General features: G+C 35.6%; 1 protein-coding gene across 7 annotated transcripts in view; it reads right to left on the reverse strand.

The window, feature by feature from the left end:
* WDR17 (WD repeat domain 17) overlaps positions 1-17,134 on the reverse strand; it is a 45,892-nt gene extending 28,758 nt beyond the window's left edge. For 2 of the 7 annotated variants that reach the window (XM_068137045.1, XM_068137050.1), the window contains exons 1-4: positions 10,018-10,083; positions 3,819-3,947; positions 2,558-2,741; positions 529-759 (exon numbers count right to left, since the gene is read on the reverse strand). In XM_068137045.1, the coding sequence (XP_067993146.1) occupies positions 529-759; positions 2,558-2,741; positions 3,819-3,947; positions 10,018-10,083 (610 nt within the window). The other 5 variants (XM_068137046.1, XM_068137047.1, XM_068137049.1 and 2 more) reach the window with 5 other exon arrangements.
* Positions 17,135-17,338: the final 204 nt, after the last annotated feature.

The raw sequence follows: 17,338 nt of genomic DNA on the forward strand, positions 1-17,338 counted from the left end.
TTTCTTATTATCAAGAACTGGCTCTCATTTTTGTAAGAAAGTGTACAGTCCAAAAGAATAATTAACTTAGATCCGTAGTTCTGAAGTTGTGATCTAATTTTCAATTTTGGTAATGAAGAATACAATTAATTTGTTACGATAAATTCCATGACCCACCTATATTCCTTAATGATTGATGTACAACTAAGCCTATTGTGATACATACTGAAAAAAATGCTGAAAAGTATTTGGTCACTGGGGAACAGTCTGAAAATAACTCTCATTATTATTTTCTAGGGAAAGTGCTGTTTAGTGCACATTATATCTAGACTAATTTTATAAATCTATTACCAGACATAGGGGAAATAATTTAAGACTGCACAACAATTAATAACATAAACTGGTATCTCCATTTATGTTTGTATACAAGACAATTGCAAAGTGCATATATTATAAAACCTAAATGACAGAAGTGCAGAATTACATGCATATACTGAGACAAGAGATATATCTACATAAAAATAAATATTTTACCATAGCAGTTTTTACCTGGCTGAAAAATAGAGAGGCTTCCATCAGTATGGCCAAATACTACTTTTCCTTTTTTCTTTGGATGCCATCTAAATAGACTGATATCTGACAAAAAACTATGTGCTTCTCTATGTACAGTTACCCCGCTGTCGGGTCCTGAGATAGTCCAGATGTACAATGGACCTCTGTGGGACACAAATGCAACTGCATCACCAGCATTCCAGCACCAGCTAAGTGATGCAGGAATTCCTGAAACATATAGGTAAACCTTGTAAGAACCAGGATATGAAATTCAGTGCATTATTGCTTGACTCAGTAATTGTCTTTAAAAGCTATATAAATTAGTACTCAACAAAAAACAAATATTAGACAGCTGTGGTGAACATCTTACAGTGCAGAATTAAACTACATAGATCTATAGGTAGGAAGTAGACTGTTTCCCAAATTATTTAACTACTACTTTTATGGGATGTATTTTATGATACCTATACTCTGTTAATGCTAAAGCAAATCACAATACTTTCCTCATTCACTGTTAACATTTTACTGTAAGCTATTTGCTACTAAGCTGATACTAAAATCTTTACAGTGTCTAATTTTGCAAAACAACATGGAATTTAATTTAGAGATAAATGTAACAGAGGTAGGTATTTGTGACAAAATTGGAAAGCTAGCTCTGTAATCAGAGGGAACACTTGGTAGCTTCCTTCTGGACATATGACAGTTTAAACTCAGTTGCCTAACACTTAACTGTAAGCATTCTAGTATAAGGATTTTGATCTCCAATTCTCCAACTCTCAGTAACCTAACTTAATAGTAAGTATCTGAAAGAAAAAATGACAAACTCCTCAAGCTGCAATTTCAAAACTGTTTGTATTTAGACATTTTAATATGGAAATGTCAAAGAAAGTAAAAACAGCATTAATAGGAGGCTTAAACATATTATTCTAAAAGGAAATGAACTTTTTAAAAGTTTAAAATAATAATAACACTTTTTCACTGGTAGCCATTGGCTAAAGTATTTTTTAAACAAGCAATGTATCAAAAAAGAAGTGTAAGGTTTTATATTAATGCATAAACTAAGACAATACTCCTTCTAGAATCCATTAAATCAGCATGGGTTTTCTCCTACTTATTCCTTTTGTAGAAAATGCAAGATGTATAAGTTTTTCAGAGATATCCTATGTGCTCCGGAAAGAACAGAGGAGGGCGTCACAAAATGTCTCCCTATGTCATCAAATATTGACTGCTCTTGTGTTGCATCTGTTTTCCAAGAATGCAAACGTAGGAGTCACGGAGGCCCCATCCTTGGAGATCTTCAAGGCCACACTCAACAGGGTTCTGGACAACCTGATCTAGTGGAGGGTGTTCCTGCTCACTACAGGTGGGTTGGACTAGATGACCTTTGTAGGTTCCTTCCAACCCAAACCAATCTATGATTCTGTGATTCTATTCTATGACACCTGACAGAGACTGTAAGAACAGAAATACAGGTACTAGTTTTGAGTTAAGAGTATGAATCAAAAGCTGTCAAGGAAAAGTGTCAGACAAAGACTTTTAACACCCTAGACTTCTATTACAAAAGCCAAATCACCAGTTTCAAGATGCAGGTAGAAAAGCATTAGGGTGTTTAAACAAAAGCTGGTTTTCACTGGTAACTTAGATTTGAATCTGCTGAAGGCTACATTTTACTTGATTTCACTTCTGTAAAGTCTTCATGAAAACACTGAATGTTTAAATCATTATTATTTATCCTTTTACACAGTAAAAAAAAAATTAAAAAGTTTTCCTGCTCAAAAAGAAATCAGTGGCAAAGAAAATTCCTAAATTTATCAGTTATAATAGTTCAGCAATTTACTCAAACACATTATCATTATTTTCTAAAATGAACTGCAACGAATCTGGCAAGAATATTGCATTATGCAATAGTCAAACCTCTGGATTACTAACTGCTTAGAGTTTATTCTCTATCAAGTATTTCTGATACCATTGGATGAAAAAGCTGTATGGATCAAATAGATCAAATAAATCTCCATGTCTGAAATACCTTTTGTATTGTCCAACTTGGCCACAACTTTCTGTTCAGTGACATTCCAAATGATCACTAAACTATCTGCACTGGCACTTGCAAACATGTCAGGATTGTGGGGACACCACGATATGGCTGTGATTGTCTTCTTATGCTCAGACATAATTGCTTGGAGCTTGAATTCATTGTATCGGTGATCCAGCTAAACAAAAAGTAAGATCCATTAAAAAAAGATACGTATTTTGTAAACCCACTTTACGTACTGTTAGGTTGGAGAAAGCTCATATAAGCATATCAGACTTACAGATGAATTTATAGTGGCTTTAATAATTATCAGTCCCTGACATCTCAGTATATTACATTCTTAAGCATTTTGATTCAGACTGAAAAGTTGTCAAATACTCAATTAGCCCAGCCAGTATTAACGGCCTTTCCTCTTTCCACTTGTAAACTATTACATATATGGTAAGCTGTATATAAAATCTGTTGTATATTAGTAACAGCAGTCAAACATGGTTCTAAAATGTTTTATTTATGAACATGGTAACAATCATTTAGCAATCTACAAGGGGTCAAACATGGTAGAATATGAAAATCAGTTTAAAATTTTTCTCATTTCTTGTATCACTTAGCACAATGGGGGAAACAAAAAAAAAAGCCCAAACCTGACACAGTGAATTTTGTTTCTTATAATCCTACTAGCAGTATAACTCATGGAGTTAAAATAAGAAAATCCTTTGTTTCCTGACATATATTCCAGTCTGAAAATTCCACATAATTTCTACTTTTTTGTTAGGTGTTGATGAATAGTAACTGCTAACTTTAGAAGACCATGGAGCCAAGCAGTCCAGAAATGTAAAAAGCAGTAACTTGTTCCAAATCAAAGAAAGGTGGGTCACTGAACCCACAACTTTGCACAGTGAATGAAACTACTTCACAAGACCATTCTCAGCTTCAAAGGAAACTGTGGAATTCATTTCTTTCTTAGATCCCTCTCTTCTGTTGCTGCACTTCATTCATCTCACATGTTTGTTAGATTCAGAGCCTATCTTTTAAGAATAATATTTGACATATATAACTTCAAATACAAATTTTACATCAATCTTCTGCACTAGCTGTAAGGAGGAAAAATAATTTGTAAGGGGTATCTTGAATGGAAGACTGAGCTTTACATAGACATCTTCTCAGCAGCAATCATATTTCCAAAAGCATTGTAGAAACACTTATTGACAAGGTTAAAAATGAAACAGACAATGTAAAAATGCAAAAATAATCTTACCTGATAAATATAAATAGCAAGGGTAGCACAGTAGGCAAATCTGTCCCCACTAGCAGCACATACATCCTTGTTCCATGGCTGGCATCCAGCAGCTAAAAGTCCCACTTGTTTAACTTGTGACATTTTTGCCTTTAAAACAGAAATTTATTAGACTACAACAAGGCAGTGGAATGCTGAAGAACTGAATAATACATTTTTGTTCCCATAAATAGTGTATACATATGTGCCTTAAAAGTATAGCCAGCCTTTATGATTTAACAGCAGCATCTTGTGTTGATGAGGTACAAATGAATGTATCCAAAATAAAGTCAAGCAGATGTTCAGAGGCCTCAGTGCTACACAGGAAAGGGATTTTAATATCATTCACAGGAATCAATTTGGGAAAAAAAAAGGCACAGCACATGAAAACTCAAGATAGTTCTTAATTTATACTAGCTGAAGCTGTTCATCACTTTCATTTTCTTCTGCAGGCTGGTTCAACACTTTCTATATTACAGTGCTCTCTTTTCCCTTTCATCCTCCATAAAGACAGCTGGACAAAATAAATCATATGCTAATATGGTTGTGCATAAGTAAGTTATGCAATATGTCTTGAAAGGTCTTCAAACTGTTGTGCTTAAAGACTATGACAGAGTGCTAAATGGGTGAAGAAAATAAAATGTTTAGCCAGTGAAAATTTTGGTAAAGGAGAAATACACAGGAAAAATGAGTTACAAGATAGAGCTCTGCTCCAGACTAGTGCTTTGGCTATTAGACTTCCTTTCTGTCTCTGCCAGCAATACTCAACTTCTGACTTCTGCAGGAAGGATACCTCTATAGATTGCAGCTCATCTGCAATCCATCTCATGTTACAAAGGACATGAATCCCACACAAAGTTTACCTTATTATTTAAAGACTCATCATCAGCAACACCACAGTGTGACAATTGTCTAGAATGAAGATTTATCTTTGTGGCTTGATTACAAGTTATGATGACTTACAGATGCCAAAACAGAATTCCAAATGGTTCTTTCAGAACAACAGAATTGTCTCGTAGGATTCTGCAGTAATCTGCATGTAAAAATTCCTGTTAATATATTCAATAGATAGTTCCTTTTGCCTTGTTATGAGGGAAAGAAGTTATTCTTGGCTATGTGAAATCTAGTCTGTAGAAAAAAACTTGGTTCTAAGTGTCTAAGAAGGATTCCAAGCGTAAGTGCTGAAATCTAGAACAGAAAAAGGTTCTCTACATTGGTTTTGCAATTACTATGATTACACAAAACAGGTTAGTGCTTTGGTCTTGAAGATAATTCCACTATTAGGACTATTATTTCCATGTTTTCCATGAAGCTGACGTACAATGATGAGGCTTTAACTTATTTCTTTTTCATGTCATTAGGAAACCTGCATAGTTTAAGATATTTTTAATAGTTTCCAAATGCATACGTCACTGATTAGAACTCAGACTAGATTAACTATGACCAAAAATCATTGCTATCAAATGGCTATAAACTTATTTCAGTCTAGTTCTAAATGTATCTCTCTGTAAGCATTACTGGCTATGTCATACTAAGTACTGTATATGAAACAGAAGAACACATTTTTCTGCTCTTTGTTCTACATTTACATTAAAGACAAAAGGTAACTTTAATCTGGGTTTGGGAGAAATTTACAAATAAAAATCCTATTCCCCAGTTTAATTTAAAACAATATTTTTTTTGGTTAAATAATGTACTATTTTTCAGTATGATACTAAAATAGAAATGTATCCTACAGAGGAGCAACATTTAGAAGAAAACTACTGCCTTTAAATACATCATTATTTCTCTGAGTTAGTAATACATGCTTAAGAAGCATTATTAAGATGATTCTTCATATAGATTTTTTTCCTATTTAAGTGTACCTAAAAAAAAAAGAACAATAAATATAAAATATTCTGAATTGCATTACAGAAAAGAATGCACTTTATTTACTAATATGTGCTACTTTAAACTTGCTAATAGTTCCTGTTCTTGTAAATTCATAAAATAACACCTAGAGGAAGTTACAACTGTGTGGCATACTGTTATTCTCTTTTAAGTACCATGCATTTAAGCAGTTTTCTGCAGATCTTTTCAGACATCATGTTCTATTGAATATACTAACAAGGGAGAAAGCAGCATTTATCAGAATAGCCTGAGTAAAATGGCAGAAAACTAGAAACGCAGTATAACTGAATAAATAGCTGTATGATTTCACACCTTACAATTTTATACAATGGAGATTTTTGTTACTTTGTTAAAAAAGCATTTTATTTCAAAGTAAGCGAGGTATAAGTAAACATATTGGACTCTTACATCTACACTAAAAAAAAACCTGTGCATGTAAAAATGTATACCACACTAGGAAAGCTACCAAAGGAAGCCCACAGTTTCCAAGGAGATGGACAGATAAGGGAGGATAAGAAAACCCTTTATTTTCTATTGGCATGAGCAACAACACTCTAAGCCCTTTCTTGTTTCTAAATATAGGGGGGGGGAAAGGATTAAACTAAAATGTTGTATACCATTAAGTTAGTGATATTTAAAAACAACAACTGAACAGACTAGATACATAGACATAGCTATATATCAGTAACTTAAAGATAAATGCCTAATAATCCCTACCTTAGCATAGGCATCATTATTTGTAAACCACTTAGGAATTTCCGTATTCATTCCAGTACCTTGCTTCTCCCAAAAATGCAAAATCTTGTTCAGGTTGTAGAATGAAATCACTTTACTCAAGAGATGAAAGAACTAAACCTTGATGTTCAGAGAATAATGCAGTTACTAAAGGATGAAGGAGAAAAGACTGAGCGTTGTGTCGCATACACACACAAAACGGCAGTGTCAGTAACCTGGCAACTGCAGCTCCTTAACAGGCACCATTTTAATTTTAACCTCTGCTTCAGTTACTCAGTGTATTTCATAGCTCTTGTATTTCCTGACTGTACTACAATAGTGTTTATAGAATAATAGTAGCTCTTTAAATCCATCACTTAGCCCCCTCAAATTATCAAACAGTGTGCTTGCATGTTTTAAGTATTCATAAATGTATAACCATCAAGCACAACCAGTAACATGGGCTTATCTTGTTAGTGATTGTGGTCCAGATGGTGTCTGACCTTTCCAAATGAGCACATATGCAGTGTGGCATGCACACAGAAATTAATAAAGTAGCCTTGTGTAGATCAATATGCTTCTCTGTGTGCAAACCCCTAGTTTCTGAACAGCTATATGCAGTAAAGTATTAGTGTCCTCTGGTTCTGTTCATTCTGTCACTACCTTCCAGATAGACTTCTATGGCTTCTTGTGGGTAAAGCCTGATGTCACTCCTGTATGTTTCACACATGAAACTATTTCATTCAGACTATTGTCCCCAGGTACCAGTATTTTTGTCACTATGTACTCATTAAAAATCTTCTTTAATTATATAGAAGTAACACCCCCCTAAAGACATTGGGTATATTTTCCCCACCTTTGTGGAAAAATCCATTGCAGATGAAAATGTGACCACCGAACCAAAGAGTTTCAAATTTATTACCCTGTCCAATGGAACTGGCGTGAAGCAACAGATAACAGGCAATGAATTTATCTTGCTAAAAAAATTGAAGGTCTTCAAAACTACCAAGAAATCTCTGCATGTCTGCACAACATCAAGAAAACCAACTGTGCCTGCTTCAACAGCAGACTGTCATGTACGAACATAAGCAGAATTAGTACTAGCCTTCTTCCAATGGGGCTGGAATACACTAAGCATGTTATATCCATACTCTGGTACGTATGCAGCTGAAAAGCCAATAGACAAACTAAATTTACTAAGATTAAACAGAGCAAAGTTCCAAAAATATTAATGTTTGTAGAATGAGCATTTTCTAAATTTTATTCTATGCCACCTGTTACATTAAATGTATTTATATCTATTACTTTATGAATCTGGGGAATATCAAAAGTAAACACATCAAGAGATGAGAAGAAATCTTACACTATGAAAACTATGGCAGTATTTGTATTGTCAAAGATCAGTTGTTATGGATTTTAAGAGATGCATAAGAAAAAAATTGTTTAGAAACAAAGAATAGATGGCAGTGAGTGTGGTATTTCAGTTCTAATTTCTTAAGAACCGGATATCTCAATATCAGTTGAAGCACTGCCTTTAAACAGAAGTCTACTGCTTGTTAAATGTGTCAGGATGTTTACTAGTTTACCACTGAGCAGTACCAAGAGAGTCTGTATGTTCTTTGGTGAAGTTGTGAAAACTTTTTTCCTCCTTCTGTCTAAAATTAATGGCACAGAGACCAACTGTGGCTCCTGGAGTATCAGAAGATTGACCAAAGGCAGGGAAGAGTGCCAAAGACTAGGTTTTGTATTTCAGCAAGGTTCTTCAAAATCATCAGAAGACTCTTGTAACCAGTATTTGCAGATGACATTCCCCAACTTATGATAACCTAGCAAGTGTTCAAAATTAGTGCATTCAATTATCCAGACACTGACTAGGAAAATAACACTACTATTTAAAAAATTATTTTGAATGAACAAGTGTACTACTAGTGTTCACAGCCTTTTAAACCTCTACAATAAACTGAGAATTCCTACTATAATTCAGGTGAAGTTTAGGCTCGAGTCACCATCCCTGGAGGTGTACAAGAGGGGACTGGATGTGGGATTTGGCGCCATGGTTTAGTCAGGAGGTCTGTGGTGACAGGTTGGACTTGACCTTTCAGGTCTCTTCCAACCTTGGTGATTCTGTGATTTAACCACAGTATCTCTGTCTTCGCAAGAAGTTGTAAACCTTTTGCTGGTTTGGAAAAAGTGTGGATTTGAAACAGTTATTTGAAATTAAAAGGAAGTATATTAATCCAAGATAGATATCCTGCTTAGAAAACCTAAGACAAACAAAAAAAAAAATCATAACTTGGGTAAGTCTTACAAAGGAATATTTTTTGACTGTCTTGACTATGCCACTTGTACAGGTTAACTAGATTACCGTTTATTGTACAACTTTAACAAGATAGTCTAAAGAACAATACTAGAGTTTGAAACAGGGCATGGAAAATCACTGGTATTTCTAGCATCATCACCATTGTTGGACTACATACCTAATCAATCTGAGACAATTATATTTTTCATCATCCCTAGAGAACTGCCTAGTGATACAGTACCAGAAAGCTAATTTTTGGGTACTGTATGTAATACAAAGAAATATATACAACAGTATCCAGCTCAGTAAAAAGCACATAAGAGTTTCCATTAGAATTTTGTTCTCATCTTCTAACTCAGAGCTACCAAAATCACCAGTTGCTTTTCTGCTGGCAAATTGCCAAGACACTTCTGATTTCAGCTACATTTACTTCTTGACATATCTAGCCCTTGAATCTCTGATGAGCAGCTATTAAAAAATAACCCCACATCTGAAACATTAATATAATGAAAAATGTAAACATGTAAAATGAGAACAGTAGAAAATTATTAAAATCAGCTAGTTTTTAATATTTATGGAATTATCAAGTAATATGCAGTAATGTAATTAAGGCAGATGCTGTCTTTTATGTTTCAGTAGCATCTCCCGCATTCCAACTCTTTACCATAGAATATACCGTCAAAATGACAAAAATAACAGAAATACATGATTACATAAAGGAACCTGATACAGTGAAACAGAAGTGACAGAGATCCACTTCCTATCATAAATCTGTGAAAGCAGCAGCAGATCATGCATCCCCAAGGCATGCAGTTAATAAACATTGCTACAGTAATGACTCCCTCTCCTGAAAAAATAATAATAAAAATACATAGATACTGAAGGTACAACTTGGAAATTACTTCAGGTGAATTTAATTACTCCCAAATAGTTTTGTATTACTCAATTACTGCTTATAATTCTTTTAATTTACTCCATGCACAGTGTATTAATTCCTCCTAATACAATAAAATTAAATGTTTGATTTCTATCTCATTACATATTAGAGAATGTGCAAGCAGGTGGCCACCAAACTTGTAGTATCTTTTATTCAGCAACATTAATTAAAAAAAAAAAAAGTTTAGATGTGCTTATCTGTGATTCAAAAGCTTATTAAAACTACTAAAAATCCCTTGTAAGTGCCACTGTGGGAATAGTATTTTTAATACTGGTAATAGAATAATCATCAGGAAGAAAAATATAAAGGAAATAAAAGAGAAAATATTAAGCCATTCTTACTCTTTGTTGTCCTTCATACCAATCATCTTCATCAAACCAGTGGGAAATATAAGTCATCCAAGCCATAACAGAAGGCACAGTTGTAATAAAATATTACAGAACCTGAAGACACGTAAATATAATGAGCCCTGTACTAAAATTTTCTCAACACAAGCTACCTGAAGATCAGATCTCAACTCTGTGATACAATCCTACAATAATCTTTACATTCATTAATATATAATCTGAAATAATTTTAGCAGCAATTACTGTATCTATTGGATTCTGAACTGGAAAACAGAAATTATCACTAAAACAATTACTACAGTATATATTCCAGTATTTTAAATTGAAGCAGGTTAGTGCTTCAAGCTTGATTTTACAGTGCCTCCGAGCTCTGAAAATGAGATGCTATTTAAGTCATTCTTATTTGTCTCCTAAAAAATTATTTCCTTTTTCTTCAAATGTACTGTCTGCAAGAAATGTGGCTCAAAAAGCAGTAAGTGTGCACAAAAACTTGTATAGAAATGTAAAATATCTTCAGAATCATGGGAAGTGATATGTTTTGGTTATGTAGGGGGTGGTTTTAACTGGCGCAGTGGGAGGGGCCATAATTATCACAAGTGCTGAGCATCTTATGTTTAACATTTTTAAATAAGAGGGGGAAAAAAGAGAAAGAAAAGATCTGCATCTCCATTGTTCACAACCAGCAGAGCCTGAAGGGCTCAGCTACAGCCACCAGCACAGGGCTGGGAAATTTAAAAAGCCTAATTTTCACTAATTCATGGGAATGCATCTGTTCCTTTTCTCTCCCTTGTGAGAGTTTCACGTGTCTGACTGTAATTATTCCTTCTCCAGCCAGTCAAGTTTCACATCAGATTTCATAGTGCATTATACAAACAAAAACAAGAGGTAAAAAAGGGAATAAAAGTTCTAGTCCTCACACAGTTCAGTACTGCAGAAGCACACTTCATCAATGTGGTATTTTGGAGATATCGTACAAAGTCTCCCTGACTGCATGATTGCAGCAACTATAAAATTCTCAACAGCGACTATGGACACCTAAAACCCACTCAGTTTCTTAAAAAATCTGCAACTCAGACATCTGTATTTCATCTTATTTATTAATTAGTGCTTTAAGAACATTTACATTGAGAATATGAAGCAAGTTATGATCCTAAATATCCTTAAATAAAGTCTAAAATATAATGTTTAAAGTAAGGCTGTGCAATAAGCAATTGTATGACAATGACAGAGCACACCTGTGTCTCTATGATCCTGTCATATGTGGTCAGTTAAGAATTAAAATTTCCCCTACTCCCCCAAAAGCTACTAAAGGCACAAACATAAGCAGGACTCTAAATGGTTGTCCTTTTTGGTTTTCCGCTGATTTATCCTTTTCCAGCAAGCTGCATGGATTTACCAGGACACCATCATCATCACCAGATCTGCACTGGGATGAGATTTTAAAACAACCTTCACACAAGAGTACAAGGACAAAAACATGGCTACTTTTAAGATTGAGCTTTATCAGTTTATGAAGGAGATTAGGCTCTAGCTGCCAACAATAGCAGTGGATAGGACTTGATCACCAATCTTCCTAAGGATGTTTCATAATTGGATCTGGAAAAAAAAAATTCAATGAAATTTTTTATAGTCCTTCTATTTAAAAAAAAAAAAAAAAAAAAATCATAAAATGCATCTATGTATATATGCATATGCATATGTAGAGTACCAGAATTCTATAGCCTCGCAGATGCCTCTATTCATATTCTGTGAAGAATACACGTAACATTCAAGAAAGAGAAGATAAATGTGTTTCACTTTCAAATTCCTTGGTCAAAAGAGATAAAAAGGGGCACACAGGATATATGTGTGCATAGAGAAAAATCATAGTCTTATTCATAAAGCTATTTCTGTACTGAAATGCTTGTCTCAGTTTCACAACTGCTATAAAATTAAAAAATATTCAAAGCTGAAGTGCCTCAGAAAAAACGAAAAAAGTGTGCTCACAGTTTTTATCTATGACTAGCTCAGTCATTGCATTCTAACATGCTATTTAGAGACAGATTATAGTAAATTTAGATTGTAACAGTGCAAATTCCAGTCTGGAATGATAACAAACACATTTGAAAATAAACAGTTTAATAATAATAACTTTTTAAACTATATTTTGATGATGTAGATGTTTAATAGAACTTGGTATTTAATTTACACTTAAGCACATTTCAAAGGCAGATATAAGAACAAAAACATTTCCTCACTACATTTATCTCAATGCACTCAATGCAGAAAAATCAAATCTGCATCTGAAGCACAAATAAACCTTAAAAAAATTAAATTGAATGTAGGGGGGGAAATTTTAAAAAAAAGAAAAGAAGGAAAAGTAAGTAATAATTCTCTCTAGAACAGAACAGAATAGAATAGAATAAACCAGGTTGGAAGAGACCTTCAAGATCATCGCGTCCAACCCATCATCCAATGCCACCTAATCAACTAAACCATGCAATCAAGCACCCTATCAAGTCTCCTCCTAAACATCTCGAATGATGGTGACTCCACCACCTCCCTGGACAGCACATTCCAATGGGTAATCACTCCCTCTGTGAAGAATTTCTTCCTAACATCCAGTCTGAACCTCCCCTGGCGCAGCTTGAGACTGTGTCCTCTTTTTCTGAAAGCTGTAAAGCTGTAAAGCTCAAGGTAATAACTAAAATCCCTCACATCTTGGTGATGTCCTTTTTCCATTCATCATCCATGTCTATTTGTAATAAGAGAGGTTGACTAGCTGAAGTGTGGATGACATCCAGCTGTATATCATCGTATACAAACTGTACCCTCTCACACATCTGCTAACACTAATTTTCAAAATTTGGAAAACTAACTAAAGCTGGACAAAGGAAAGCTAGAGTTGATTTTATTAGAAAAATAGATCAGCTCTTGAAAAGTTTGTCTACAAGACAGCTTTCTAAAATATTTTCTGTTCTAAGGATTTTTACAAAGCATTCAATTTAATAGATCTATTCAGACACTTAGAGGGCCAAATGCAAGAAGAACCCCAAGAAAACCCCTCCAGAAGCACCTCAAAAACCAGAAGCCTCTTTAACTGCAATAAGATTGTACTGCATTTTCTGAAAAACTGAATGGGATACAGTCACATGCATGTTCATAGACAGCAGGTTAAGTATAAAAAACCCCACACTGTACATTAGTAAAAAATGATTACAGATCTCTTCTCAACAGTAACCTCACACTTGAAGTCATCTTAATTTTCTTTCCTGACATCTGAATTTATAAATTAAATTGATCTCCAAGATCTGACATACTTTCTTTCATTCCATCATTACCAGTCTCCCACTACAGTTTTCAAACAAAAGGCAGTAAGTAGAAAAAGGAGTTAAGAGAATTGAAAGAGTGATTTTACAGCTTGATCTACTTAGAGATAAGGCTAATCAACTCTGGCATAAAACCCCCAAATGACTCTTTAATAATGTTGAAAAAGAAAATACTGAAGGTCAAAACTAGACATTAGGGTTTAGGTTATCAATAAACTAGATGATTTATGCCTCATTAATGAAGAGGCTACTAAGTAAGAGCACAAGCAGGTTGTCTAACAGTGCAAGTAAATGCCAACAACAATGTCCAAAATAGAAACAAAACAGGACATCTTAAAACATATGAATAGAAGGGATGAGATAAACTCTATCACTCAAAAAAAAACCTGCAAGTAGAGATGGTGGGTTTCAGTTGACCATGAAACTGAGTACAAACTATGCAACTATAGTACAAAGGGTAGTTCAAAAGAAGGGAGAAAACCCTCACAAAATCCAACATTGGATGTGATAAACCATGGGAAAAGTATAAGCCATCAACAGGATAAATCCATGAGAAGAGGTGTACAATGTGTTAGGAAAGCTATTTTCAAAACAGGAAGAAGCTTAACACCAGCATTATGTTTGTTTAGCATATTCAAGAGAGATGGATTTAAAGATTTCAAATACAGTGTTTTAAAAAACAAAGTAAGGAGAAAGTAATTACCAGAGATATCATACAGGCTAAGAATCTGAATTTATATTAGCCACACAGGCTGGAAAGTAGATGAAGGTTTGTGTACCTGAACCAGACTTCTCATCAGTAGACGCATTAAAAATATCCACTTCATTAACTAGGGAAAAGGCATTATTAACTTCACCAGTATAAGACCTATAATATACAGCCCAAGAAAAAAAAAAAATTACATTAATAATTTTCCACTGCTTCCAAGAGCATCCTCTATCATTAAACACTAAATTAGACTCTGGACACTGAATAGAAAGATTCATCACTGTGGAGTATTTTTGAAATTACAAATTATCAACTTGTCTGATTACCCACAGCTTTACACCTAAAATTGAACAAAGCAGCCCAAATGAAAAAATCAGAGAAGTCTTAGCAGAGATAATGGCGCAGTCAAGGTCAACATAAATGAAAACACTGCCAAATGAGAGAGAGAACTGAAAGAGATGAGCTTTCACACTTGAAACTGCCTTGAGAATTAGACTGTGATATTGTCAACAACATAAAAACAGGTCAGCAAAACTGTACAAGCCAATATTGCTAATCTAGTAAATCTCCATCCATCCCAGCAAACCCAGAATCTCCAATCTGTGTTGGAATAGGGGGTATATAGGAATAAATAGGATAGGATAGGATAGGATAGGATAGGATAGGATAGGATAGGATAGGATAGGATAGGATAGGATAGGATAGGATAGGATAGGATAGGATAGGATAGGATAGACCAGGTTGGAAGAGACCTTCAAGATCATCGCGTCCAACCCATCAACCAATCCAAGAATGAATGGTTACTATAAAACTTAAATGGGGGAAAAATACTGTACAAAACTTCTGTCCTTGTCTAGCACCCAGAGTACAGCTCAGTGGCTAACATACATCATTGCTAGGCTGAATAACACTATATTACTGAACTGGCTATACCCTGCAGTAAATTCTCAGTTCTCATCTCCAGTTGCTCTAATTCAAATGTTAAATTGATATTTACTTTATCCTCTTGTGCTGTGTATCTTCTGCATATATAACAAAATCTATGAGTTATAACACAATAGCTTCACCAGGATTTTCTGAAGTAACTTATTTTCCACATGAGCTCTGAATCACAAACTGCAGAAAGAAGAAATACAGCTTTCCCTAAGTTTTCATCTTCAGTAGATTAGAACTGTTAGAAATGAAATACTGGCCCACTGAGCTAAATTGTCTTAGTCAAACTCAGCAAGGATTTTTGTATATTGTTTTTGCTATGTGGAAATTTTCCTCACAGCATATGGCCAAGTCAGATGTTTAGCATTGTGTTATGGATCCTTTAAACAGTCAGAGCTATTCAAGGAGTCTGAGATTTAGTGCAATAGAATGCACAGAATGACACTTCTGTTGAAACAGAGACATGGAAGTAGATACCTTGTCAGGGAGAATAATTAATAAGCTATTAAAAATCAGTAAGTAAAACAATGCTCCCATGGTGTTTTAACATTTTGATATTATCTGTATTTCTCCATTCATACTCCACATTACCTTTGCAAGTTCTTTAGATCACCATGCCTCCATATGAATTACAATTAGCCAAAGATTACTACAATGTTACCTGAAGCTTCTGAGCAGTTCTGACAGGCAAAACATAAGTAATGATAAAACAAAGCTTGACTAACTTCTGCAAGACACTCGCTAACAAAAAACATAAAATGTATCAGTAAACTATACCGCTGTGCCTTTAATCTGGAAAGAAGTGACATAAACTAAGTGATTTTCTCCTATTTTGAGACTAAAAAAAATTAGGAAGCACAACGGTTAGCAACTTGAACTTGTCTTAAAACAATGGGAAATACGGCTCGCCATTCTCTTCAGAAGAAAAACACTGCTAAACTTTGAAAAGCATATAATTGTTTACTCTATGAGTTTATTAACAGAATTCCTCCCCTCAAATGCTTACAAATAGCAGGGCACTGCATAATGTCATGATAAAATTTTATAAGGAGATACAAAACCAGGAAGTTCTGCACTCCTAACATAAGAAGGGATTTAAACTCTAGAATTAGTTAGAAAGACACAATGGACTTCTAGCCCATGATGGTTTTGAAAGACCAAATACTTGGCCATCAGAAAGATATTCTTGAAACAAATAGTTTTGGTGCTTGAAAGGAAATTTCCGACTATTTCTGTTCGATATCACTCAGTGGTTAAGCTAATTTTTAAAAGCACTATGGTCTTTATTGATTTTAAAATTCAGGATTATGATCTTTACTACAATATTCCAAATAACTGAAAGATCTCAGACTTAGATTTAATGCTGGTCATTTTCAGAACATTCTCAAATTGTTGCATGACCATTTTCAGGCATCTCTTAAGAGCTCAGAGGAGTTTATTTAACAGAATTTTTAAAAAATACTCATTCCATCATTTTGAGATTTGATGTCTTAAATTCATTTTCATACACTTTGCTTACCCTATAGTTTGCTTTTGTACATAAATACTTTTTTGTTTGTTTTACATTCTCTAAGCTATACGTCGTCCACCCCTCACGCACTTGTCTCAGCTGGGAAAAGCACCTGAAGTACAAACAAGCCCAGAGCTTTCCCTCTCCCTAAGGAGGCAATCGTTTTCCACAGTTGGCTTCTCCCAAATATTTCTGCCAACGTATTTACTCGATTTCAAGTTTACATTTCCACACAAGCACGCAGATACAGACACGAATGCAGTAGAAAAGTCTCAAAAGCAGTGCAAAACCCCAACAATGCCGTCAGCCCGCTCCTGGATACTTCAGATAACTGCCCAAAGCCCCGAAAGCCCCCGAGTCGCCCCGTACCCAGGCCGCAGCGTGGCGGGGCGGCGCGGCCTGGCCGAACCCCACAGGATCGCCGCCGCAGGCCAATCGGGCACCCACCAGGTTCAACCAACCCCCCAAACCGAGCCGCCCCTCGACACACGGCGATGCAATACACGGCGTAACGCACACCTCTTGCCCTACCCGGCTTGGCTCGGCCCGGCTGCGGAGTGCAGGGCTGCTTGCCAGTGGCGACAGCCGCCAGTTCTCACCTGTCAGCTCGCAGCGACGACAGCGCGACCGCCACCGCTGCCACTAACCAACCCCGTCTCCCGGGCAACCCGGCGGCCCGCCTCCACCGCGCGCCCATTGGAGGGAGGGGCCTGCAGGCGGAAGCGGGCATCGCGTCCCTTGGTAACGAGGCCGCCGGAGCGGGCGCTAGAGGAGCGAACCCCGGAGGGTCCCGTTAACGGCAGCATCAGCGTGCCCCCGGGAACACTGAGGGGACAAAACCCGACTCCAAGTCTG

Source organism: Melanerpes formicivorus, unplaced genomic scaffold, assembly GCF_026170545.1.
Source record: "Melanerpes formicivorus ecotype bairdi unplaced genomic scaffold, bMelFor1.0.p_v2 SCAF_4, whole genome shotgun sequence".
Lineage (NCBI taxonomy): Eukaryota > Metazoa > Chordata > Aves > Piciformes > Picidae > Melanerpes > Melanerpes formicivorus.